The 25,589-nt window shown below is 41.0% G+C and overlaps 3 protein-coding genes across 28 annotated transcripts in view; 1 reads left to right on the forward strand and 2 right to left on the reverse strand.

The window, feature by feature from the left end:
* The window catches only part of DDHD2 (DDHD domain containing 2), a 36,784-nt gene extending 28,620 nt beyond the window's left edge, over positions 1-8,164 (forward strand). For 2 of the 5 annotated variants that reach the window (XM_008979333.5, XM_078347507.1), the window contains 2 exons: positions 280-387; positions 763-3,564. In XM_008979333.5, coding sequence (XP_008977581.1) covers positions 280-361 — 82 coding nt within the window. In that variant the 3' untranslated portion in view covers positions 362-387; positions 763-3,564. Of the gene's footprint in view, positions 1-279; positions 388-762; positions 3,565-7,619 lie in introns of those variants that run through there. The other 3 variants (XM_008979331.5, XM_078347506.1, XM_078347505.1) reach the window with 2 other exon arrangements.
* Positions 3,809-11,309, reverse strand: PLPP5 (phospholipid phosphatase 5). Of its 14 annotated transcripts, none has more exons than XM_035270297.3 (7): positions 11,235-11,309; positions 10,759-10,867; positions 10,324-10,414; positions 9,855-9,918; positions 9,225-9,349; positions 8,194-8,364; positions 3,809-5,784 (listed from the first exon to the last, which is right to left on the reverse strand). In XM_035270297.3, the coding sequence occupies exons 2-7, from the start codon at positions 10,816-10,818 to the stop codon at positions 5,621-5,623; spliced, it is 675 nt and encodes a 224-aa protein (XP_035126188.1). In that variant the 5' UTR covers positions 10,819-10,867; positions 11,235-11,309; the 3' UTR covers positions 3,809-5,620. The 14 variants fall into 14 exon arrangements, with proteins under 14 accessions (XP_035126188.1, XP_035126192.1, XP_078203646.1 ...); XM_035270301.3 differs by having other exon boundaries at positions 9,793-9,918; XM_078347520.1 differs by lacking the exon at positions 11,235-11,309 and adding an exon at positions 10,988-11,077 and having other exon boundaries at positions 3,809-4,372; positions 9,855-9,915.
* Positions 11,310-11,510: 201 nt separating this feature from the next.
* The window catches only part of NSD3 (nuclear receptor binding SET domain protein 3), a 123,348-nt gene continuing 109,269 nt past the window's right edge, over positions 11,511-25,589 (reverse strand). For 6 of the 9 annotated variants that reach the window (XM_017963779.4, XM_017963781.4, XM_002756962.5 and 3 more), the window contains 5 exons: positions 23,415-23,531; positions 21,456-21,597; positions 19,903-20,009; positions 18,107-18,311; positions 11,511-17,693 (listed from right to left, as the gene is read on the reverse strand). In XM_017963779.4, the coding sequence (XP_017819268.1) occupies positions 17,452-17,693; positions 18,107-18,311; positions 19,903-20,009; positions 21,456-21,597; positions 23,415-23,531 (813 nt within the window). In that variant the 3' untranslated portion in view covers positions 11,511-17,451. The remainder of the gene's footprint in view (positions 17,694-18,106; positions 18,312-19,902; positions 20,010-21,455; positions 21,598-23,414; positions 23,532-25,589) is intronic. The other 3 variants (XM_078347482.1, XM_002756961.5, XM_008979340.4) reach the window with 1 other exon arrangement.

Raw genomic sequence — 25,589 nt, forward strand, 5'->3', positions numbered from 1 at the left:
CCTTTAGTGATTTGCCCACCTCAGCCTCCCAGATTGCTAGGATTACAGGCATGAGCCACTGTACCCAGCCTCTCTTACTAGTTTTTTTATAATACTAGACTTAATGCTAGAGTTCTTTGCCAGGTCACCTTCCAAACCACTGCCAATTACGTTACCTCGGTATCTCATTTCTTTGGAGAAGTAAAAAACTTGCAAAATGGCTGTATGGATTAAATAATATATGTAAAACATTTGGCACAAATGTTAGTTCCTTTTCTCAATATAATTTTTTCTTTATAGGGAGTCTGAAGATACAGTATTGCTGGTCCTCAAAGAGATCTACCAAACCCAGGGTATCTTCCTTGATCAGCCTTTACAGTAAAAGTCACCCATCTATGGCTGCTTAATGTAAGTTTTAAAATGTCATGTATGCAGTGTAATTCTTACATGTTAACAGATTATAACGAACTATAGAGCCTCAGGCTGTTTATAAATATACTGTTACCTATCACCAGGATCTAGGCTGCTATTCATTTTTAGAAGGACTCGTAGAAATTCATGGGGGGAAAAAGTCTGTTTTCCTAGAGATTTTGTCCAATGACACCTGTCATTTTTTAGTATCTAAACTCAGAATCTTAATGGTTCTGATTAAGAATTACCATGGCAACAGTTATGATTTTAATTACAAACTGCCCATCTGAGATATAAATTACTCAGCTTTTTAGATGTTAAACTATACAGTCTGTATATTTGACTCTGGCATTCTCTGTGGTTGCCTTCCAGTTGTGACTGCAGCTCTTCTCCCACTCTCTTCCCTAGATGGACATTGAGGGATCCTTCCCCAGAAAATCCACCTGTTTGTTGCTGCAATTTTCCCCTCCTCAGCTGCGTCATTTCCTGCATGTTGCCTGCCACTTACTCACCACTGGGGTCTTTGGAAGATAATCTTCTTCTTTGGAAATGAATGGAAAAGCAAAAGGAATACCCTGCTACTTTTAACCATTGGCTTCATATAAACACTTGCCATCTTTTCTTTATAGCTGGGGGTGGTTTGTATCTTTAATTCTTTGATGGTAGTTTATTAGGTGCCACAGTTTATTGATTAGTTCTTGATGTAAAGCCTATTTTGGGTTTGATTTGTTTTGAGTGAAGTAGACATTTTTTAAAGGAATCTATTGCTTATCTTTAGAAAATGTTCTAGTTTGGAAACAGATTCTTGAGATTTAGAAGGCATTTTAGAGTACTCTCATCTCTTGTTTGTCTTGAACTGAAGGCTAAGTCTCAGTCGATATGGAAAATGGCTTTTGAGTGATTTATTTTTGAACTAGCATTTCTTTCCTATGTGTACTGTATGAAGGAGGACTAGGATGTAGCTTTAAGGAATTGTTTACTCTCAGAACTGACTGACACACTTATTGCTAGAAATTACTGATGTTCATTGTTTTTGCAATTGTTTGAGCTGCTTTGAGTCTAAAGTTGACAAGTTCATGTTAAGTGCATCTTTATAAAGCAAAGATGTTATATATTGTAGGCCTCCCTTTTATATTTGATAGAAGTAATTTGATAATAGCTTCTATTGTTATGTTGAGAGTAGTTATAAAAGCTGATGAACCTGAAATTATGTAGCCTTTACAGGCTGCTTAGGTTCTAAATAAATCTCTCAGTGTTGCCTTTATGGTGAAACAATTTGTCACCTGCCCTTTCTTTTTTTTTTTATTTTTGAGACGGAGTTTTGTTCTTGTTGCCCAGGCTGGAGTGCAATGGCGCGATCTCGGCTCACTGCAACCTCCGCCTCCCAGGTTCAAGCGATTCTTCTGCCTTAGCCTTCCGAGTAGCTGGGATTACAGGCATGCACCACCACGCCCAGCTAATTTTTTGTATTTTTAGTAGAGACGGGGTTTCTCCATGTTGGTCAGGCTGATCTCAACCTCAGGTTATCCACCTGCCTTGGCCTCCCAAAGTGCTGGGATTACAGGTGTGAGCCACCGCGTCTGGCCCTACTTGCCATTTCTACTTGGGCAAAGGTGGTATTGTGTATCCTCTTTCCTTTTTGGGTATCCATAATCCACAAAGCATATATAAAAGGCTCTTGGCAAGGCCAGGTGTGGTGGCTCATGTCTGTAATCCCAGTACTTTGGGAGGCCGAGGTGGGTGGATCACAACGTCAGGGGTTCGAGACCAGCCTGACCAACAGTGAAACCCCGTCTCTTTAAAAATAAATAAATAAATAAATAAAAATAAAAATAAAAGGCTCTTGGCATGGGCAGCATTGGTTGAGCAGGTAGGTTTGGCTAGGGGGAAATGTTTAACTTATTCTGAAAGAAAAACTTATGCCTGTAGGGTCCAAGAAATAGCTATTGCAGAGTCAGTGTCAGCTAAGTCTGGAACATAGGAAGTGGGGTTTACTTCTAAGAACATAAGTGACTGCACACTAATTTTGTCAAGGCATCTTTTCACTACTTTGCTGTAGATTTTTCTTTTTCACTGGTCAGAGTTTGTCATTGTCTTTGCAGTTATCTTTATGACAGTCCTTTATACTTGCTCTCAGATTCCACAGGCCTCTGTTTATAGAGTGGCAAAGGCAGGTCAGCTGTGGTTTATTGTTTATAAAATTTTTTGTAAATGTTATGGTATCTGAAGCCACTGCATTTAATATTTATTGAAGCCATTCCTTAGACAGCAGTGGTCTTTATTCCTTTTCTGGAGAAAAATGGAAAATGAAGGGTAATTACTATTGCTGTGGAGATTGTAGAGGTAAGGTTGGGGTGTATGTCAGGCCTTTCCTTATCATGTGCTTATGGCCTAATACTAAGTAGGCCACTAAGTTTCGGATTTATGGAATACTTTATTTTTTAAAAAGTATATAAACTCTGAGTTATTGAGAATTAAGAAGCATTCACTGTATATTAAGGGGAAGCTTTTGCCAAGTTGCAGTCTTCAAATTTATGTTTTCTCTTCCTATTGGCAGAATAGGTGCTATTTAAGAGTAAACCAAAGGACAAGCAAGAGTGAGTCCCTGTAACCAAAGATGGAAAACATAGCCCTGGATAGCCAGATAAACCACTCTTTGTATTAAGAAATGTTTCTTTCCTAGTGGTGAGAGGGTGGGTAACTGTGAAAGAGCTTTATATCTTGTCTATTCATGGTATTATATCTGTATATTCCCAGGATAATAAGCTTGATTGAAATCCTGTATTTAGTCATATATTATTTGCACTGCTTTCCTTTGTATCATGTGCAATCTGTAGACCAAGCCTATTTTTAAACTCTGGTACAGCATCATTTTGTACATATTCCCAGCTGCAGAATTAGTATCACTTATCTCAGCAAAAGAGATTGTTTGCATGGAAAGATTAATAGCACTGATTAGATTTTTAATATTTTTCACTTTTGAAATGTTTGTTTTTTTATGTGATTATATTTAAAACTTTAGTAAATACCGAAATCAAACCATATTGACTAGTTGCCTACTTTTACCTGGACTCATCTGTCACAAAGTAAAGAAAATCAATATAGAAAAATCAACGATTTCCTTCTTTATGTATTACTAAAACAAAAAAAATAAAGTTTTAGACAAAGAACTAACATGTAAGTTCTTTCCCCTTGATTAGTGTTTTCATTGTCATAGGCAGATGTAGTTCAGAAGTTAAAGCATGGCAATTATAAGATAAATATGGATACTTTTCTTTGGTATTTATAAATATTAGCCAGTACCATAGGTAACAGCATTTGAATCACTTATGGTGGATGGGGAATTCAGTATTTTGCTTTATTAAAGTTCCAGCCCCTTAATGGTACTTTAAATATTAAAAAAAGCACAAATTTACCATTTTATTTGAATATCAGGTTTACTGAAGGAAAAAGATATATTGAAAATATAGGAAGATACAGATAAAAGACAAGGTCATATTTAAAGTATAATCATGATAAAGAGAGCTGTAGGCATCAGTTCTGATGACACACTGTAATTGTTCCTTATATCCCATTGTGAAGAAGAGGCAGAAAAAAATTCATCTGTCCTTCAGGTGGTGATGTCTGTAATTCTTCTTTTCTTTTTTTTGAGATGGAGTTTCACTCTTGTTACCCAGGCTGGAGTGCAATGGTGTGATCTTGGCTCACCGCAACCTCTGCCTCCTGGGTTCAGGCAATTCTCCTGCCTCAGGCTCCTGAGTAGCTGGGATTACAGGCACGTATCACCATGCCCAGCTAATTTTTTGTATTTATAGTAGAGACGGGGTTTCACCATGTTGACCAGGATGGTCTTGATCTCTTGACCTCGTGATCCACCCGCCTCGGCCTCCCAAAGTGCTGGGATCACAGGCATGAGCCACCACGCCTGGCCTTAATTTTTCTTTTCTTTGTCACTTGGCAGTGTTGGTGCATTTGAGCACATCTTCATTTATGAATGGAAGGAGAGAAGCTCATGAGCACAGTTATGGTCAAATGAGGTAGAAACAATCATCTGTTAGTACTGAAACCATACTCCTGACCATTTTCTTCTTTATCATGGTGTTTACTTCATAATTCAACACACTGTTTATGCCCATGGTGTTCAAAATGTGCAGCAGTACCAGATGGCTGGACTCCAACAAGATACACACAGAAGTGATAAATTACCCCAGATTTGACATTTTCCTATTTAACGCTTGATGGAATTGTCATCAGAGAAGATAAACAGAATCAAAGTAATTTAGTTGGTCATGCCTTAGATTTTAAGATTTTGAGCTTTACAAAATGGAAATTAAATTTAAAACTATGTAGATCTTTGGATATCAATCTGATAGACCAGATTCATAAGCTGTTAGATACCTTTGAAATATCCCTTTACTGGCTGGGCGTGGTAACTCACGCCTATAATCCCAGCACTTTGGGAGGCCGAGGCGGGTGGATCACGAGGTCAAGAGATCAAGACCATTCTGGTCAACAAGGTGAAACCCCGTCTCTACTAAAAATACAAAAATTAGCCGGGCATGGTGGCGTGCGCCTGTAATCCCAGCTACTCGGGAGGTTGAGGCAGGAGAATTGCTTGAACTCAGGAGGCGGAGGTTGCGGTGAGCCGAGATCGCACCATTGTACTCCAGCCTGGTTAACAAGTGAAACTCCAACTCAAAAAAAAAGAAATATCCCTTTACTAGAATATGTGGCATATAGTAGTTGACAAGAGCTGTGACTCCTAGAGCTGTGTGAGCAGGGGCAAAAGTGCGTAATCATTTGAAGGCAGAATATAGTGTGGCTTATGTCCTCACTTGTACCTTGGAAGGGGAAAAAAAGGCCATAATTTTTTGTCTTGTGCATCGTCCAGTTTGGAGGGCTAGTTCACCTGTTCTTCATGGAGGTAAATTCATTTTTTTTTTTTTGAGATGGGGTCACTCTGTTGCCTAGGCTGGAGTGTAGTGCGGCTCACTGCAGCCTCTGCCTCCCAGGTTCATGCAAATCTCCCACCTCAGCCTCTCAAGTAGCTGGGAGTTACAGGTGTACCACCACTCCTGGGTAATTTTTGTACTTTTAGTAGAGACATGGTTTCATCATGTTGGCCAGGCTGGTCCCGAACTCCTGACCTCAGGTGATCCATCCTTCTAGGCCTCCCAAAGAAGTGCTGGGATTATAGGCGTGAGTCACTGTGCCCGGCCAGATTCAATTTTTAGATATCAAAACAATAAGAATCCCCAGGCTGCTTCAGTGCAGTAGAAAGTGCAAGTTTGTCCTGAAATGGTTTATGGCATTCTGCATCAGTCAGAGGAGGATAATACTGCCGGTAGCAGACATAGGCAAATGTCATTCCAATCATGGAGCCAACGAGTACATCTGAAGAGAGGAGAAACAAGGTCTTCTCTTAATATTAGGCTCTTAAATCCTTTTAGTGTATAGCATAGAGGACCTGTCCCTCCAGGATACTTTACTATGGGGCTAAAGTCTCAATTACAGATTTATGGTTTCGTTAGGCTTTCTCAATTTTATCATAGTTACAGGATTATCATTGTCAGGTTGCTCTCTGAACACCAAATGAAAACACATCTTTTTTTTTTTTTTTTTAAGACGGAGTTTCTCTCTTTCATCAGGCTGGTGTGCAGTGGTGTGATCTCAGCTCACTGCAACCTCTGCTTTCTGGGTTCAAGTGATTCTCCTACCTCACGCTTCCAAGTAGCTGGGACTACAGGTACGAGCCACGACACCCAGCTAATTTTTGTATTTTTAGTAGAGATGGGGTTTCACCATGTTGGCCAGGTTGGTCTCGATCTCTTGACCTTGTGATCTACCTGCCTTGGCCTCCCAAAGTGCTGGGATTACAGATGTGAGCCATGGCACCTGGCCCTTCAAAATCTTAAGAAAATACAATAAGCTTGTTCAGAGCGTATTAAATTATAATTTTTTTTAACTCAGAATAATAAAAGTCCACTTAATGCTATTCATCTACCCATCTTCACCATTTAAAGGGTCCTAGAGGAAAGAATACAGTCTTTTTAAGAGTTGCTTCTTGCTGGGCGCAGTGGCTCACGCCTGTAATCCCAGCACTTTGGGAGGCCGAGGCGGGTGGATCACGAGGTCAAGAGATCGAGACCATCCTGGTCAACATGGTGAAACCCCGTCTCTACTACAAATACAAAAAATTAGCTGGGCATGGTGGCGCGTGCCTGTAATCCCAGCTACTCAGGATGCTGAGACAGGAGAATTGCCTAAACCCAGGAGGCGGAGGTTGCGGTGAGCCGAGATAGCGCCATGGCATTCCAGCCTGGGTAACGAACGAAACTCTGTCTCAAAAAAAAAAAAAAAAAAAAAAAGAGTTGCTTCTCTTTGCAAAAAAACTAGTTTATTTAAAATATGGTTCCTGAAGATCTGTGGGCAATACTATCAATGTTTTTTTGGAATTGTGGCTTTGAAGGTATTCTATATACATATATTTTTTAAAGGTACGGTCTCAGTCATTTGGGCTGGAGTACAGTGGCATGATCTCAGCTCACTGCAACCTCCACCTCTCAGGTTCAAGGGATTCTTCTGCCTCAGCCTCCTGAGTAGCTGGGACTACAGGCATGTGCCACCATGTCTGGCTGATTTTTCTATTTGTATTTTTATTTATTTATTTTTGAGACAGAGTTTTGCTCTTATTGCCCAGACTGGAGTGCAGTGGCGTGATCTCAGCTCACTGCAACCTCCACTTCCCAGGTTCAAGTGATTCTTCTGCCTCAGCCTCCTAAGTAGCTTGAATTATAGACATGTGCCAACACGCCTAGCTAATTTTGTATTTTTAGTAGAGATAGGGTTTCACTCTGTTGGTCAGGCTGGTCTTGAACTCCTGACCTCAGGTGATCCACCCACCTTGGCCTCCCAGAGTGCTGGGATTACAGGCATGAGCCACTGCACCTGGCCTCAACTAATGTATTTTTAGTAGAGATGGGATTTTACTCTGTTGGCCAGGCTGGTCTTGAACTCCTGACTTCAGGTGATCTTCCTGCCTGGGCCTCCCAAAGTGCTGGAATTACAGGTGTGAGCCACCACATCCAGCCAGGTATTCTATAAATTGGATATTTTACTTACTATAGTATTCAGCTTAAATTTGTTTAATTATATGTTTTCTTGAATTTTACTTGTTTCTGAACAAACGTCCTTTGACAATGAACCTGATTTTTTTTTTTTTGAGACAGAGTTTCACTCTTTTTGCCCAGGCTGGAGTGCATTGGTGTGATCTTGGCTCATCCTGCAACCTCCACCTCCAGGTTCAAGCTATTCTCCAGCCTCAGCCTCCCAAGTAGCTGGGATTACAGGCACGTACCACCATGCTGGCTAATTTTGTATTTTCAGTAGAGATGGAGTTTCACTATGTTGCTCAGGCTGGTCTCAAACTCCCGACCTCAGCTGATCTACCCAACTCGGCCTCCCAAAGTGCTAGGATTACAGGCATGAATTACTGCGCCCAGCGAACCTGATTTTTAAGAGAGTAAACTGAACCTTGAGGTTTTAAATTTCCTATAGATTCAGTTCAACTTGAACTTACAGTGCTTCAAATAATGGAAAAATTAGGACATTTATCTTTGGTAAACTTTTTTTCTCATTCTTCCTACAATTTTGAAAGCATATTCTTAGTACAGAACCCAGACCATTCCATACTCATTAATTTGTTTATTCAGCAGACATTTAGTAAGCATCTCCTCTGTGCTAGGTTCTGGGAATAAAATGAATGAAATATGCACGCTTCCATGGCATGAATGCTTTGCTTACCTTGCCAGTGATGCTTGTAGTCACAGGTGCGGGACAGTGCAATCACAGCTGCAAAAAGTAGAGGTGACAGAAAGGCACAGAACCTCCAAGATTTCCCACGGCCTTGTGGTGTGAAGCAGTGTAACTTCCCTGCCAGGTAGAAGGAAGCAAAGGCCAGACCAGCAAATGCAACTAGAATAAGAAAAACTTTTAAGTGTGTATCTTTTAAAGGAAGCTACCTCATTCATCTCCACATAGGAGGCTAGGGAGCATGAGCATATTTTTATTTTTAGAGACAGAGTCTTGCTCTGTCACCCAGGTTGCAGTGCAGTAGAACCATCTCAGCTCACTGCATCCTCCATCATCTGGGCTCAAGCGATTCTCCTGCCTCAGCCTCCTGAGTAGCTGGGACTACAGGTGCCCACCACCAAGCCTAATTTTTTGTTTTTAGTAGAGATGAGGTTTCACTGTGTTATCCAGGATGGTCTTGATCTCCTGACCTCATGATCCACCCGCCTCAGCCTCCCAAAGTGCTGGGATTACAGGCATGAGTCACTGTGCCCGGCCTAATTTTTATACTTTTAGTAGAGACAGAATTTCACCATGTTGGCCAGGCTGGTCTTGAACTCCTGGCCTCAAGTGATCTGCATGCCTTGGCCTCCCAATTGCTGGGATTACAGGCCTGAGCCACTACGTCTGGCCATGAGCATGTTTTAATCCTTTTTTGTGTATATGTCTAGTGTAAATCATTGTGAAGGAAAAGGAAACAAAAAGAAAAATAAAGGATTCAGTGTGCCGAAGTTAATGTTTTATCTGAGAATAGTTTTTGGAATACTGGCTATCTGAATTAACTTGTTGATGCCTTAGTTTCCTCATTTATAATAGTCAAGGCTCAGACTTTATGTTAAACTGTGGAGTTACTAAAGAAGGGAGATTTTCCAAATTCTAGAAACAACAAGAGTAGTCAGATTTTCCAATCCCTACTAACGTTCTAAGTTAAATTCAGTGACGTGAAAACAAGCATAGGGGTAGAGTGCATATGATGGTCATACAGGAAGAATGTCCACTAGGGAAGCTCTTTCGGCCCTCATTCACCACGTCCTTATCCCCTGTACACATCAAGTCAGAATGGGCTAGCCCATCAGGGAAGCAGCGGTAGAAGAAATCTGGGCGTGGCCTGGAAGAAAGAAGCATGGTTGGAATGTAAATCACTAACTCCAGAAATTATTTTTCAGTTGTAGCAGACATTAATAATCCTGTGAATTACTGGTCAAATAATGCCCCAGCCAAAATAAGGTAACTGGATTAGTATAGTCACCGCTGAGAGAAAAGCCTTGCTTCCAAGGTCAGCAGTTAAGTCAGGAGAATAAGCCCCACTCCAGCCCATGATTACTTTTTAGGGCAAACAGCCAATGACACTGCAGCTTCAGGAGATGCTCAAGAGGTCACTGACCCACTCTGCTGTGGCTGTTGGGAAATGCTGTTCAGGGCAGAAAAGAGCCCAAGTGTCACCTCGAGGACTGAGGTACTGGGAAGGGAGTAAGCATTGAATGAGAAAAGAAAGCAGAGTGAAGATAAAGGGGAAAAGGATAAAGACAGACTTGTGGTGGACACCATTACCTCTCTGTCCTGGTGGGTAACGGCTGAGGCAGATGCTGGGGTGGTTGGCTCTTGTCACTTACCTCCCTACGATCAGTTTTATTGTGTTGGTAAAGACGCCATTCAGAGCCAGGGCAAGGCTGGCTGCTGCAAAGCAAAGCAACTAGTTAGTGGGGTCTGTCTAGGAAGAAAGGCATGGTCATGGCCTCATTGAGCGAGCAGCCATGCTGTTTCTGAGATGGACAGAATCCAGGCCTGGGCACAAAATTAATTATGGTCCTCAGTGATCACTCTGTTGTAGCGGAGAACTTCTATACTAGGCCAAAGACATTTCTGAGGTACAAATAACCCAGTGCATTAGGCACAGGGATGCCTGCGGTGTAGCCTGCGTAGCCAAGTCCCTGCAGTGCTATTTGCTTCTCCTGCGGGGATAGAGTTCCTTTAGGAATTCAGAACTGTGTGGTCTCCACACAGGCTTCCGGTGGCTGAACCCCACAAAGACTTCTTAGGTTTCTAGCACGAAGAAACCGGCTGCAAAGGGCTGGTGCTCACCCAGGCAGGCTTGTCTGCTGTCTCTTGTGTCTGCCTTCTTGAGAAATTTGGCCAGGAAGATCAGAGACAGTGGAGAGAGAAATGCAATAACCTGAATTGGAATGTCAGAGGTTAAAAAAATCCAAAAAAAGCCACACTCGTGTTTAAAGCAGCTCCTACAGGGAAAAGGGATGGACATGACACAGCAGGACTCACTAGTGCTAACACAAGGTCTCTGAGTATGCTTCCTCTGGGGGGTAGCTGGGCGCCAGGCAGCACCACCAGTGCAGTGCCCGTGGTGCTCGGCCCGGTACCTCAGGCTGAGGCGGAACCCGGCGCACAGCAGCGGAGGGGGCAGTGGGTCGCTACACAGGCCGCCTCGGGGTGGATAAAGGACATGTGCCCGTGGGAAGCCCGGTCACGGGGAGGGAGGAGGGTCGATTTTTGTCCACGCACAAACATCGGCTTGGTGGGGAAATACTCCGCCTCCACGTAGGGGTTCCGATAAAGCCACATCTCCTCCGGCTGGATAAGCCTCTGGAACGGGGGGAGCAGCTCCGTCACCCTAGAGAACAAAGAAGCGCAGAGCAGGTCGTCTGGTTTCCCTTCCGCTGTCCGGCCCACCGCCCTCTGCCGCCTGCCCGCCTGGGAAGCGGGGCTGCTCGGGCCCGGCTGCGGATCTTACAGGAAGGCCGAAAACAGCGCGAGCCGCACCCCCACTTCGGCCCCAAAGGCCGCTGCCGCCTTCCCCATCCGGCCGCGAGACCCTGACGACGTCGCGCTGGCGTGGCCGCCTCCGCGGGGAGGACCGGGCGGGGAACCACGCACCACCCCCTTTTCCCGGCCGCCCGCGCTCTGGCGGCTCCCAGGAAGCCGGACTGGCGGCTGTGCAGTGGGCATCGGCTGGCAAAGGGGACGTAAGGCCAACGGACCTGCCCTCCAGTGCATTCAGCAGGGAGCCAGCGTTCCAGTTGCAGCCATGATGAGCAGCTCCTCTCCACACCACCGCGGGGAGCAGCCTTCCCCCGGGCTTTCGCCTCTAAATGTAAAACCCTACAGCCTCGTTCCTTAGCAACACAGCGGCATTCTGCAGGAAGCTATACTGACTGAGTGAGGTTGGCTAGATTGTGTCATTTACTCTTCCCACCCAGGATGGCCTCCTGTCCCGTGAGTTGTAGCAAAACTATCTGGCAAAGAACAAGCCCACATTTAATTTGGAACATACAGGACAATTTATTGAAGTCAATCTCAAGCAAAATCCGAAATCAGTGGAATGTCATTAAAAACCTTTCCAAATTAATCCTCATGGAAGGAAAAAAAAAAAACACATTGGAATTCCAAAGTATTTGTAAAATAAAAAAGGCAACATCTCAGTAAATATAATGTACAAAAATTATATGTTCCTACCAGCACACACATCAGTAAGAAGCTTAAATATTACAGGCAATCCTAAATACACTGTAACTAGTCAACAATAAGCTATCTATATACAGGTTAACCAAGCTTTACACATTTCACACTATGCAATAAAACATAGGCCAATCAACAAAATCCTCAAAATATCATATATCTTGAAGTCTATGTGGCAACATCAAGTCATTATACAGTAATGCCCTAGTGGAACACCCCAGGGAAAATTAACACTAATCCCTTAGTGTCAAGAGCATCTAGCCAAGTCACAGAAACTCAAAAGAGATTGACTTTAGTGAATATTGATGCTTTGTTATTAAAGACTCAAGTCTCAAGTGATTTAGGCAAAATAACGGTTCACAGGATCTACAAAGTTTATTACAGATAAAGTACAGAAATAATCTACAAAGATTATCATAAAGAACACGAGAAAATGAAAACAGTCTGTAGGTATCTGTGTGTGTTGTGCAATATCACTCAAATGGGTACAAATGAATTTCTCATCATTTCCAAATATACACACACCCTTGTATATAAAAAATGATACTAGCCAGTTGTAATACTCATTTAGCATCTTATTAGTGGCAATATAATTTTCTTAACATAGGGTATGTAACAGGACAAATGAGATAAAATAATGACAACAAAGTTTTATCCAGTCCATTTCTAAACTGACAAGAATACCTTATCAATACCTTATATAGGTAATCTGACAGATACTTGAGGGCTATTTGCACATATCAACTGTGTTGGCAGGCAGGGAAGGGAGGAGTAAAAGCTGAGGGTGCTTTCTCAGTAACTAGCAGATGCAATAATGCCACATAAGAAAACTAAGGACTGAAAAAAGGACTTTGGCATCTGTTCTATTTTCCCTTTTTACTTACACATAAATTACTTTTACAGCCTACTGAAGGACAGGTAACTCTCATCCCCCCCTTCATACATACGTGCCACAAGCACCCACACTTGTCACTTATGCAATGGACTGACCAAAACAAAACAAAAAACAGAAATGGTTTTTGAAAGACACAGATTACCCACATTTGGGGAGTGTGACATTAAGTGCAATTTTTAATTTTTTTCTCTACATAGACATAGTAAAAGGAAAGAAGATGTGCTTGGGGACAGGGTGACAAAATGACAAAATAACATACATAGGAAATATTCGTAAAAATGCTGGTATCTCATGCAGGAGTCTCTTCCTCAAGTGTGTTCAATCAATCTGAGCTATCTACTGTGAACACGCTCCCATTTGCAGAACTTCGCCTTTAATCCACACTAAAGAGGATAAGAGACTAGGCGATTTATTTTCAGAACAGTTTACAAAACAATGCTTTCTACTTCATAAATTTAAAAAGAAACTGTAAAATAAGGAGAATCTGAAGAGTTTCAAGTACTTAAAAAACCTGAATTCAATGAGGCAGAGGTCTCAATGTTAAAGTGACTACGTCGTACCTGTGGTAAACATTATGATCCCCCCCACTTACCCTATTTAACCCCCCTTTCTCCTGGTACCCCACTCCAGGTAAAAGTTGGTGAGATTTCAGTATATACACATTTCCAACTTTTCAGTATTTGTTAATTTCATTGCAAAGCTGTCTAATTATACTACTCCCTAGTCCATCTGAAAATGGAAGCAAGTTCTACTTTTTGTTTTACAAATAACCAAAAACCAATTATTCTAGGTAGCCCTAGGCCAAAGGAAAGTGTTTCATTTGATCAATTCATGTCTGCACCAACTTGGACAATTGGGGGGTGGCTGGATGCCTCAGCCTTATGAAAAGTAACTTTAGTCTACACTGCCCAGAAATAAAGCAACTTTCCAATGTCCTTGTATCTCATGTGGAAGTACATCAAATGTAAGCTTCCCAAGCCGTGAGGGCTCCATAGTAACTTGTTTTCTTATCCTGTTAGAGGACATGGCATGTAGCAGCCAGCACCTTGACTTTAAGCTGAATGCTAAAGGAAGAGCTTTGTATTTAAAAATGAAATGAAAAACAAGCAACAAGTCCTGGGCAGTCCAGAGATTATATTCTCTACAGATGGCCTGTCTGCAAACTGTAGGTCTGGGTTTGACCTACTGGAATATACCATGCAAGAAACTACTCAAAAAGGAAATTCCACTTCATGAACTAGGAAAGTTGTCCAACAGCCTGTCTTATCTGAGGGTCCTTTACATGATTAGATACTCAATATCTCAATTCTAAAACATTATTTACAGACATGTTTTCAAATATTTTGTGTAAATGGCAGAAGGGAGCTGGGAGCAGCCCATCCACCTCCATTGCTTTTTTAGTTTTCAGATATGTTCCTGAATTGAACATACAGAAAATTCCAAATTTTAAATGATTCCCAAACTCAACCAGTTCTATAGATTAGGGCAGATCATTTTTGAGAATTTAGAGTGGCAAAAATGAAAATAAACCTACCTCACTCCTATCTCTGTCCCTGATTAGACATTAAAGAAGTGAATCACTGCCTCTGGCTGCTTCAGCCTTCCAGGAATGAAGGGCCATCCACCCTGCCCTTCCCAGCCAGCCATGGGCAGCTCTTCTGATTCCTCCCTAGCAGCAGTGGTGGTCCAGCCACTCCCTCCCCTGCACAGTGCCTGGGAAGGTTTCCCAGGACTTCATCTTTAGCTCTTACTGATCCAGTTTCTGAAGCTTTAGGCTGATTATCAAAAATCTTATGTTCACTTCTTTCAATGAATTAACATGTTTAAAAAATCTACCATTAGCCCATGCTGCTTTAAGTTATTTCATTGTTGGACAAGAATAAAAACCAACTACTTACACCTTGACCACATACAGATTTAAAAGTTAACAAATACCAACTTTAGACAATGAGTGAGCAATATGTCTTTTGGACTATTTCATTGGTGTAGCATGGGCGCAGTGCATGTATACTCAAGCACACATAAAGGACAATTTTATCTTTCTGCATCTATAATCTGCAACTTAAAAATATACCAAACAGGTCAACATTCACGCTACGGAGATGTGAGGAGAGCTCCTTGGTACTGGCATGACTAAAACCACTTTTTAGACCATTAAAGAACACTCATGGCCAAAGACTTCAGAACTATGTTTTTTTTTTTTTTTTTTTTTTTAAGACAGAGTCTTGCTCTGTTGCCCAGGTTGGAGTGCAGTGGGGCATGGCTGATCTTGGTTTACTACAAACTCTGCCTCCTGGGTTCAAGCGATTCTTCTGGCTCAGCCTCCCGAGTAGCTGGGATTACAGGCTTGTGCCACCATGCCAGCTAATTTTTGTATTTTTAGTAGAGACGGGGTTTCACCATATTGTCCAGGCTGGTCTCAAACTCCTGACCTTGTGATCTGCCCGCCTCGGCCTCCCAAAAGTTCTGGGATTACAGGCACGAGCCACCATGCCCAACAGCTATTTTGTTTTCTACTCTGACTTCTGAAATGGTGAAACAATCCTATTAATCATAAAAAAAATTTTTAAAAATTTCAGCAGAGCTGTGTTACAGATATGAAAATAAAATGTGACACAATGAAGAAGCTGCATAAAAATACTGAAACCTAAGGTATCTTAGTATATAGGATGTACCCTGGCTTACCATATAAAAGTCATTAGATAGTAAATAGCATTAAGTCTAAAAGCAAGGAGATAAGATTTCATGTTGGATACTGTTTCAACAAGAACTGTATTTGGAATATTAAAGGAAATCCTTATGTTGTTAGTAAGTTTAAAAAACCAAACATCATATACAAAATAAAATTTTAGTATGATAAAACCTAGCTTTTCTTAAATTATTTTTTAAAAGGACATCCAACTATATAATTGCTCAAAAGCAACGTTTAGTGTTTTGGTGAGCTGTATTTCATGTTACTTGTAGCAATTATATTTGGTGACATGGATTGCATTTTCCAGTTTGCTCTTTCTTTTGGGACCATATCTAATCAACAGAAGTATTGGAAGCCCAGTGAGTCACCGTAGAATTAATTGCTGGAGTTAGGCAAATGGCAGTTTAGGAGCTTCAGTAAAAGAATGTAGTGTTGTTTTTTACAAGAGAAAATCCAGTATAATTGCACATTTACATACAAAAAAAGAGGCACAAAACAGCTTTTTTCCCTCTTTCCATAGAAGAGCTCTTAAGTTGATAAGCAAATAGAATACCGCTGAAGGAATGTGGTGGAGCACCTACCCTCCCTACCTTCATAAGGTTTCTAGGTACTTAAGGGAAAATAAATGCTACCAGGTACCAGCAACTGTAAGCAGTCAAAATTCACAGAGAAAGTTAACGTTCATTCAAGCTAACCCTAGACTTCTACTTAGTACAGTGTTACAACAATGTCTGACATTACTAATTATTTCATACAAGGAATTCTGGAATATATATATTCCTAAGCATTAAAAGCAAGTGAGTTTCGTGAGCAGACATCTTGGTATACTTGCATCTTTATGAGTCAAGCGTCACTGTCAACCATTTTTGCTAACACTGACTTTCTTGGGCATTTTCTCCAAGTGCTTCCTAAGATGAAGTGTGTTTGTGTGGCTCTTATGTATCCTGTAAAAGCAGTTCTTCCCCACAATGGGAGCAATGTAAAGTACTGGATAATAGAAATTATTTATATGTAACGTGGGGATGCCCCTACTACTTTTACCCACCAAATTAGGAACTCACCCAAAAACATCTATTCAAATACAATTCAAACTCACTTGTGTGGTTTTTACCAGGAAACATGACTGAATGGTCAGCTGACAAAAGAAATGTTTGATTAGGAGAGGAAAACAGAGACAAAAAATAAAATGCCTGTACTTCTCTCCAGTTTAGACCAGGGTCCACATTAAAATTGGACAGAAAATGGTGCTTATATGATCCAACTTTTGGTTTGTGCCTTCATCCCCCTTTAGCTGCCTTTATCAGTGTCAGGAAAAGAGGAGTGACCATTCCAACTATGCTTCAGATCCACAGAAACGCACTTCATCCAAACCCAAACCATCCATGTCAATGGAAAACGTTTCAAAAATCAGTGAGCACATACATTCCTCTTTTTCCTTCCTCCAAAAAAACACACTATATACCTTTCTACGTAAAGTTACCATAGCACAAAGCCCACCTCATTTAAGACCACAGAGGTAAAATCCACCGAGGCATTATTTTCAAGAGGCCAGATTTCCTGCTTCCATAGAGCTCTTCTCTAAGCCTGTGAAAAGCATTTTGAAGGGAAAGAGAAGTGAGTCTACCTACCGCTTAGTAGAGGTATATAAAGCTTATCATACCCTTTCCTAGAGGGCTTTCTCAGATTCCTACTTAAAACACACACATACACTTGATTAGACTATTGAACTACACTTCTTGAAATTCCTAAAAATGAAAATAAATAAAGGAATGATGGCTACTTTTGCTTTATACAACCAAGGAACACATCTTAGACTTTAAATTTATCTCATTAGCAAAACTTTCTTTTCTCTTTGTTCTTATTTTAAAAGCAAAAACTTTTCTTTTTCAAGCTGCAATGGCATTGAAGCACAATAAAAGGCAAGAAAAGACCAAGAGAATTTAACCCTCCACAAAAGAATCCCTAAACCAACCAAACAAAACAAAACCAGAAACCACCAACTGCTTCTGCCTGCATGAACTGGCTTCCCACTTTCGCTTTAGTAAGGCAGTTCCGATGGCAAAGGCTGTATGCACTGTAGCAGTCTCTTCTTTTTAAATGCATGATCTATTTGCTTTTTTCACTGAAATAGAAAGGAGGGGACACCACACATTTATTCTTTTACTTCTTCTCCATGATCTTGTGATTCCCATTTACATTTTATCTTGCTCCAGTATTCTGGTGACACAGGAGACATGGGGTCGTGTTCTGAGCAGCAGAGGCGGCCTTCCAGTGCGGAGGGAACCAGGGCCCCCTTTTCATGATCTTTACAAAATGAATGTGGACAGAACTCACAGAAGGAAACAGCTGCACTGCTGCACTCATCGCACTGATGCCATGGACACTCCCACTTTCCTGAGTCGGGAAGAAGGGGAGGGAGGAGAAGTGCCCAAATTAGTGCCTGTCTTGATTACCTGTGAAAAACCCAAGTTCCTTCTTCTCTGATTGGAGATAGAATTCAATTGATTACAACTCCAAATTTCAACCAAACACAGATATGGGTGTAGTATTTAGGATGGATGTGAGCTACTGGCCAAAACCCAATGCCATAGGTACCAACGACCCACCTGTGGGAACGGTATCCAAGAAACCAATCCTTGATGGCCCACAGGATATCCCAAATGTATAAGGGGAAAGATTTTTTGCCAGCATATTTTTTTGCTATTGTTTGTTCTATTCAACATTTCCTATTCCATGGCATGGAATATATTCTGAGTTACACACAGTTGGCAAAGACTATGGGAAAGGGTCCTGAAGGTCCAGCTTACCATATGGTGGCTGAGTCAGGTTAAGGCATAGGAGGTGGTATGCTTTGGGACAGTCTTTTTTGTCACACATGACCAGCTCTCCACCATCTCCACATTGAAAACAGTAATCTTCATGCATCTGCTTTGGTTCTGTTTTGATCTTTCGTCTCTTCTGCTTCAACTTAGCATTTTTTGCCTTCTCTTCAGTTGTTGACGCACATGCCGACTGGCAGGAGAAAAAGGATCATAGTTTCAAAGATCACAGACAGTGCATGAAGCTGGACACAGATGGAAAAACCCTGCAACCTCACATTCATTTAAATTCATGTGGTGTACAATTACCTAAAAACATCAGAAGGCCTTATCCTGCAACAAATACTATAACAAAAATAAAACTTTGTTTTCACTGACTTAAAAATTATTTTTTTTGAGATGGGGGTCTTGCTTTGTTCCCTAGGCTGGAGTGCAGTGTTGCAATCTTGGCTCAAGCATTCCTCTTGTCTCAACCTCCCAAGTAGTTAGGACTACACGTGCATGCCATCATGCCTGGCTAATTTTTGTATTTTTTTTTTTTTTTTTAAGAAACAGGGTCTTGCTATGTTGCCCAGGCTGGTCTCAAACTTCTGGGCTCAGGTGATCCTCCTGCCTCAGCCTTTCACTGACTTTTTTTTTTTTAGATGGAGTTTCACTCTTGTTGTCCAGGCTGGACTGCAATGGTGCGATTGTGGCTTATTGCAACCTCTACCTCCCAGGTTTAAGTGACTCTCCTGCCTCAGCCTCCTGAGTAGCTGAGATTACAAGCATGCACCACCATGCCCGGCTAATTTTGTATTTTTTTTTTTTTTTTGAGATGGAGTTTTGCTCGTTACCCAGGCTGGAGTGCAATGGCGCGATCTCGGCTCACCACAACCTCCGCCTCCTGGGTTCAGACAATTCTCCTGCCTGGCCTTTTTTTTTTTTTTTGAGACTCAGTCTCATTGTGTTGTCCAGGCTGGAATGCAGTGGCGTGATCTTGGCTCAATGCAACCTTTGCTTCCCAGGTTCAAGCAATTCTGCCTCAGTCTCTTGAGTACCTGGGACTATAGGTACGTGCCACCACACCTGGCTAATCTTCTGTATATCATTAGAAAGTGGGTTTCACTGTGTTGCCTAGGCTGGTCTCAAACTCCTAAGCTCAGGGAATCCACCTGCCTTGGCCTCCCAAAGTGCCAGGATTACAGGCATAAGCAACTGTGCCTTCACTGACTTTTGAATAGGGTAGCTTTTTAATTTTAATTGCAAGGGTAGTGGTAAATCCAAGCAACTTTTAGACAAACTATTAATTTTTTCATTGCAATATCATTGACATACCACAAAATTAACCATTTTAAAGTGTATAATTCAGTGGCCTATAGTATTTTGTGGATTTTTTAAAGTTTTAAATTAGTTCTTTGTTAATTTCATATTCAACCAGACATATAAATACATTTTCTTTTTGTTTTTAAATATAGACGGGGGTTTTCACCATGTTGGCCAGGTTGGTCTCGAACTGCTGACCTCAGGCGATCCACCCACCTCGGTCTCCCAAAGTGTTGGGATTACAGGCGTGAGCCACCGAGCCCAGCCTATAAATACATTTTCAGAACCTAACAGTCCTTACTGAAATAAGCTTCCTTGGAAAGTCACAGTCTAAATGTTTGGTAAGCCCGGCTGATGACCCACAAACTAATCCAGGTGTTCAAATGCCAGCAGGTTCCTGAGATGGTCATAAACAGCCTTCTTCAACAGCCCTACTCCTTATCTGCTGTTGGCTGGGGGCGCTCCCCTGCAAGACTGACCTTTGGCCGCACTCCTAGAAATCCACTGCAGTTATCTGCCCCGCAGTGGCACTCCGTTCTGCCGTTGCCCAGACAATCTAGGTTATAATTAAATGTTAACTCCATCCCTGAAACACAGGAGAAATAATTATTCATACTTGAGTCATGGGGAAGAGAAATGCTGTCATAGGCACACTCTGCTAGTGAAAAAAGAGACATCATTCTGGCATGAAGGCGTTTCCCTTCCCAGTGTTCTACCTCATGGATAACAATGACGGTAAAAAAAAAGAAAAGGAGAAAAACAGAAGGAAAACATGCTCACCCATGGACAATGACAGCAACACTACATGTCCTAAAGAGTCATGTCCTTTTCATAGAAGTGGTCAAAACCAATGTGATAGGGTTTAACAATCTGCAATCTGTGCTCAGGAGAATAGGTTCCAGCTCAGCCTGCTTTTCTTTTTCTTTCTTTTGTTTTGAGATGGAGTCTTGCTCTGTTACCAGGCTGGAGTGCAGTGGCGCAATCCCGGCTCACTGCAACCTCTGCCTCCTGGGTTCAAGCAATTCTCCTCCCTCAGCCTCCCAAGTAGCTGAGACTACAGGTGCCTGCCACCACACCCAGCTAATTTTTAATTTTTTTAGTAGTGACCGGGTTTCACCATGTTGGCCAGGATGGTCTCGATTTCTTGCCCTTTTGATCCACCCGCCTCAGCCTCCCAAAGTGCTGAGATTACAGGCGTGAGCCACTATGCCCGGCCAGCCTTCTTTTCTATAGATAACTCATACTTGTTTCTAAATGAACAATATGACCATGGAATTGTGACAACACTATTTCCAGTAATTAATGCCTTATATTATGATCAACTAAAGATCCAAAAAGAAGGTTTACTGCATACACCAAAGATCCAGGGACTCAAACTAGGGCCTCCTAAGCTTTCTTCTAGCTGGGCTTGAACAATCCACAGTGGGTTCTAGAAACATAGTTTAAATCTGTTTTAGCTAGAGCATTTCTCTTCTCACCTATTTTTCTACAAACTAAACAAAGGAGAAACCAAGTTTTATTGTTCAGATACTGGATGGATTAAAAAAAATGAAAGGAGCAGCTCTTGCTTCAGAGGCTTTTATGTCCAATTTGAAACAGAATGATCTTTCAAAGTGAAAACAACAAAAAACACCAGCAACTAAAGAATCAATTGCTGTTAACATAAGCTAATTACTGTTAATATGTTTTAAAAAGAAAACAACAGCTAAAACATCTGGCTGCACTGTACAGACAGCAGCTGACTTGGAGAATTCATTCAGCAGGACTGTGGACACAATATCCTGTCATACCCACTCTTACATAAAAGTTCTCTCTAAGTTTCCTTTTGAGCATATAGATGTTTACCTCTCATTGGCAGCCAACACTAAGTTCTAAATATAACCTTCCTCTTATTTGAATAAGTTTTCTAAATATAACCTTCGTCTAATTTGCATAAGTTCTTGGGCATCAAGCCTTGAAGAGCCATGTCCTGGCTCTAAATGATCTTGTTTCTTCCTAGGGAGGTAACCATGGCTAACAAGTCACTTTTTACCTGCAGGAATATCACAGAGAGCAAACAGTCCGACTCGAACATCTCCGTTCACTGTCCACTTTTGTGTTTCACAGTTAGGGTTACAACTGTGGTTCATGAAGCGAGAATAATTTCCTTTTGGGCCGGCATCAATTATACGGTCCTTCAGAAAGAAAAGAAAGGTGCCTTTTATGTAAATAAAGTCTCTGCCAGAAACATCCAACTCAGTCAAGGATCACAGGCAGCAGCATTTTGCTACCATCTGGTGTTTGACAACTGACAAATCAGGAAATGTAAGGCCACCTGGGCAATTCACAAAGTTCTCTCCTTTATTTGATGACCTTCAGGTCAAAGTCAAGTAATTAGGATAAAGTGGGATTTAGCTGCTTTTTAAGTTTGCGTCTAGAAACAAATAGACCACGGAATAATGCTATTTAGAAGATTAGTGGGCCAGAGGTTTAGGAATGGCATTTTCTGATTAGAGAGCTCCAAGTACTGATAACTACTCTGGTGTTTTGCTGTCAGCCCTCCTTTCCCGCTCCAAGCAGGAAGTAAAGTTAGTAGAGGAGGGGATATGTGAGAGCTTAGGCCAGAAAGAAGAAAGAAAATGGAGAAACAAAACTTGGAGATCTGTTTGATGGAGGGACACTGTTTGGCTATATTCTCCAGTGGTTATCTGTTTACTCTGTTTTTACTTATATAAGTTCAAAATACATTGAAAAGCTGAATATTTAAGTTTCCTTAATTTGAACTCTAATACTCTTGATACACTCCAGAGAACTGAGCTTAAGTGCTGTCAAGAAGGCTAGAGGGGCCACTAGCAGGGAGGATAGGGTTGAAGGAGCCAGATCCCAGTATTCATAAAGAATGGTATTTTAACTGATGTTTATGAAACATGTTTATGAAAGCTGTAAAACTTTCAAACAATGAAATATCAGTTAAAATACTTTTAAGCTCTATTTCTTACTTTAATGATATTCTGAATCTGTTTTAGAGATGTGATAGCCTGGAACACAGGAAATATGGGTACTAGTATTGGTTCTTAAACTTAACAAAATAGTCAACAAATCACTTATCATGGCTGGACATCAGTTTCTCGTCTTCTGTAAATCAGAGAACTGACGACAAAATTAACTGATGGATGTAATGTGTATCAAATAGGTCTTATGACTGTAGGGATTAAACTAGCAGTTTTACTGTCATTTTTCTTTTTTTTTTCTTCTTCATGCTGCTGATAAATACTGTCATTTTTCTTATGACAACACTCATTATTTTCCTCTTTCTTTTTTTTTTTGGGACAGGGTCTTGCTCTGTTGCCCAAGCGGGAATGCAGTGGTATGATCATAGCTTACTACAGCCTTGACCTTCTGGGCTCAAGTGATCCTCCCACCTTGGCCTCCTGAGGCGCTGGGACCACAGGCACATGCCACCATGCCTGGCTAGCTTTATTTTTACTTTTTGTAGAGGCAGGGTCTTCCTGTGTCGCACAGGCTGGTCTCAAACTCCTGGGCTCATGTGATCTCAGCTTCCCAAAGTATTGGGATTACAGGCATGAGCCACCATGCACCACCAAAAAGTGTTAATATACAGAACAGTTTGGAGTTTTGGCTACCACAGAACTTTAGTAATGGTCGTTTATAACTTAGAATCAGAGAGTTGATTCTCTACTTCAGTAATAAAGAAACTAACGCTCAGGAAGTTTTTGACAAAGAGTTCAGACTAAATCCAGATATGCTAACCCTGCTCCTGGTTTTATTTTCACTATGGGGGGTTCTCACATGACATGTACAATGCTTCAGTAATCATTCATTTTCTACTCTGGTGTAATTAGCACATTATAGTAGGCACAACACTAGCTACTGCAAAATCATTATGCTCTGCCTGAAGAAAAATCAAATTAAAAGAAACTGAGTTCAAATTAAGATTATGAAACAAAAACAAAAATCCCTTTTTCTTACAAAAAAAAAAAAGCAATTTTACCTTGGTAACAGTTAACATATAAAAATTAGTTACACTGTTCTCGTGGGCTCGCTTGATTCGCAATCTGCATTCTTCTTCATCAATTAATTCACCGACGTATTCATTTACAAATTCACCCTGGAGAGAAATGTGCAATATGTAACTTAAAATCAGTGTATTATATAAAGCATTGCTTAACAACACATGTATAACCCAAGATAATTAAAGAGAACCCTAAAAATACAACTTCAACCCTAGAAAGAAATAGCTATTTATTCATGGGCATTCAAGTGGCGTTATTTTTCTGGTATAAGTGCTTCATAAGGTGACAATCTGCTTGCCTTTTTGTGCTGACAATACTCCTTTTATAGTCCAAGTGACAACATGTGGTGCATCGCTGGGTTTAGGGATAAAGCTAGCCCTAGCCTTTGAAGCTATATTATAACAGTATTTACTAGTTTATGGCTATGCAGGTTTTGGGGTAAGACCTGGAAGAGATCTGAATCTGAAACAAGTGAGCTCTGTTTCTGTTTTTAAGCTTCTTTTGAAGTCATTACTGACATTCAGAGGAAGTGACAAAAATAGTATATGGGAAATCTTGGTAATATTCACTTGTTTCTCCCAATGGTAACATCTGACATAACTACAGTACAATATCAAAGCCAGAAATCTGACTTGGTCTAATCCAGACTACCAAAATTATATGCATGCATTTGTGTGTATATATAGTTCTATGCAGTTTTAGCAGGCATAGAATCATGTAATCATTGCAGTCCAGATACAGAACTGGTGCCTCACCACAGAGATTCCTTGTGACACTCACTCCTTTATGATCACACCCTTTCTCCATCCTTCCTCCACTCATCCCATCCTAACTCCTGGCAATCACTCATCTGTTCTCCATCTCTAGAATTTTGTTATTTCAAGAATGTTTTATAATGGAATGATATAGTACAGAACCTTTTGAGCTTGGCTTTAAAGAAAAAAACTCAGGCAAATTCCCTTGAGATCCACCCAAGGTACTGAGTATATCAACAGTCTGTTCTTTTTCTGTCTCAGTCGTGTTCCACAGTGTGGATGTATCACTGCTGTTTGTTTAGCCATTCACCATGGAAGAACATTTGACTGTTCCCAGATTTTGGCTTTACAAATAAAGCTGCCATGAACATTCTGTTGAAAGTTTTTGTGGACATAGATTTTCATCTTTCTGGATAAATGGCCAGGAGTGTGTCTGCTGCACCAAATGGTGAGTGTATGTTTCCTTATTAAGGAAACTGCCAAACTACTGTCCAGAGTTGCTGTCCTGTCAGATGCTCCCACTAGCAGTTCATGAAATCCACTTTCTCCATGTCCCTGCCTGCATCTGGGAGCCACTATTTATCATTTTAGCTGTTCTAACAGGCATACAGTGATAACAGTGATAAGCTCCTTTTAAAATAAGAGTAAATATTGTACACTCAACATTTTGTGTTTATAATTACATTATCATTAACCTTTCACATCAGAAGTTTTGCTGATTTAATTTAGGTCAACATTCTCTATAAGGATTTGCCAGTCTTACTAATATACTTTAGAGGAAAATAAATGTCTTGAAAAACAAAAATGAATTGGCTTATTTTATCAGATTTCTGTCCCATTCTCCCCCCCCACGACCTCACAAATTTCCACTAGCCTTTCTCACAGCTCTTAGTATTACAGAACTATTGGTAGTCAATATCTGAAGAGAAGTACTGCATCACTTTTTCTGATTGTGGAAAATTATTTAGAACATAAGCCAATGATTTTTAAAATATTGAATCTTTTTCTATTGATAAATAAATATTACTCTATAATAAAGAGAAAAGAAATGAATGGTTAAACTAGAAGGGCCCAAACTTCCCTGCCTCTTCCTTGGCAGCATGGGGAGAATGAGCTCTGTGAGGAGCACTGGTTTACTTCATGAAGCTACATACCGTTTCAGCTGTAGAGCAGTCACCACCACAGGTGACCTCCGGCTTTTTCTCTCTCCTATCTACTGTATAAACTATGACAAGGAATTCAGTTAGAAGAACAAAAACAGGACAGGTGTGGCAGTTCACACCTATAATCCTAGCACTTTAGGAGGCTGAGGCAGGAGCACTGCTTGAGCCAGGAGTTTGAGATCAGCCTGGGCAACACAGCAAGACCCCATCTCTACAAAAAATAAAAAATATCAGC

Source organism: Callithrix jacchus, chromosome 13 (genome assembly GCF_049354715.1).
Source record: "Callithrix jacchus isolate 240 chromosome 13, calJac240_pri, whole genome shotgun sequence".
Taxonomy (NCBI): Eukaryota; Metazoa; Chordata; class Mammalia; order Primates; family Cebidae; genus Callithrix; species Callithrix jacchus.

Excerpts from the sequence above, each read along its gene's own strand:
- PLPP5 (XM_035270306.3), bottom strand. The coding sequence starts at position 11,055 with ATGGGGAAGGCGGCAGCGGCCTTTGGGGCCGAAGTGGGGGTGCGGCTC. Across the intron at positions 10,868-10,987 it reads GCGCTGTTTTCGGCCTTCCT|GGTGACGGAGCTGCTCCCCC; the intron begins GTAAGATCCGCA and ends TTTGTTCTCTAG. Across the intron at positions 9,350-9,854 it reads ATAAAACTGATCGTAGGGAG|GCCACGCCCAGATTTCTTCT; the intron begins GTAAGTGACAAG and ends TCTTTCTTCCAG.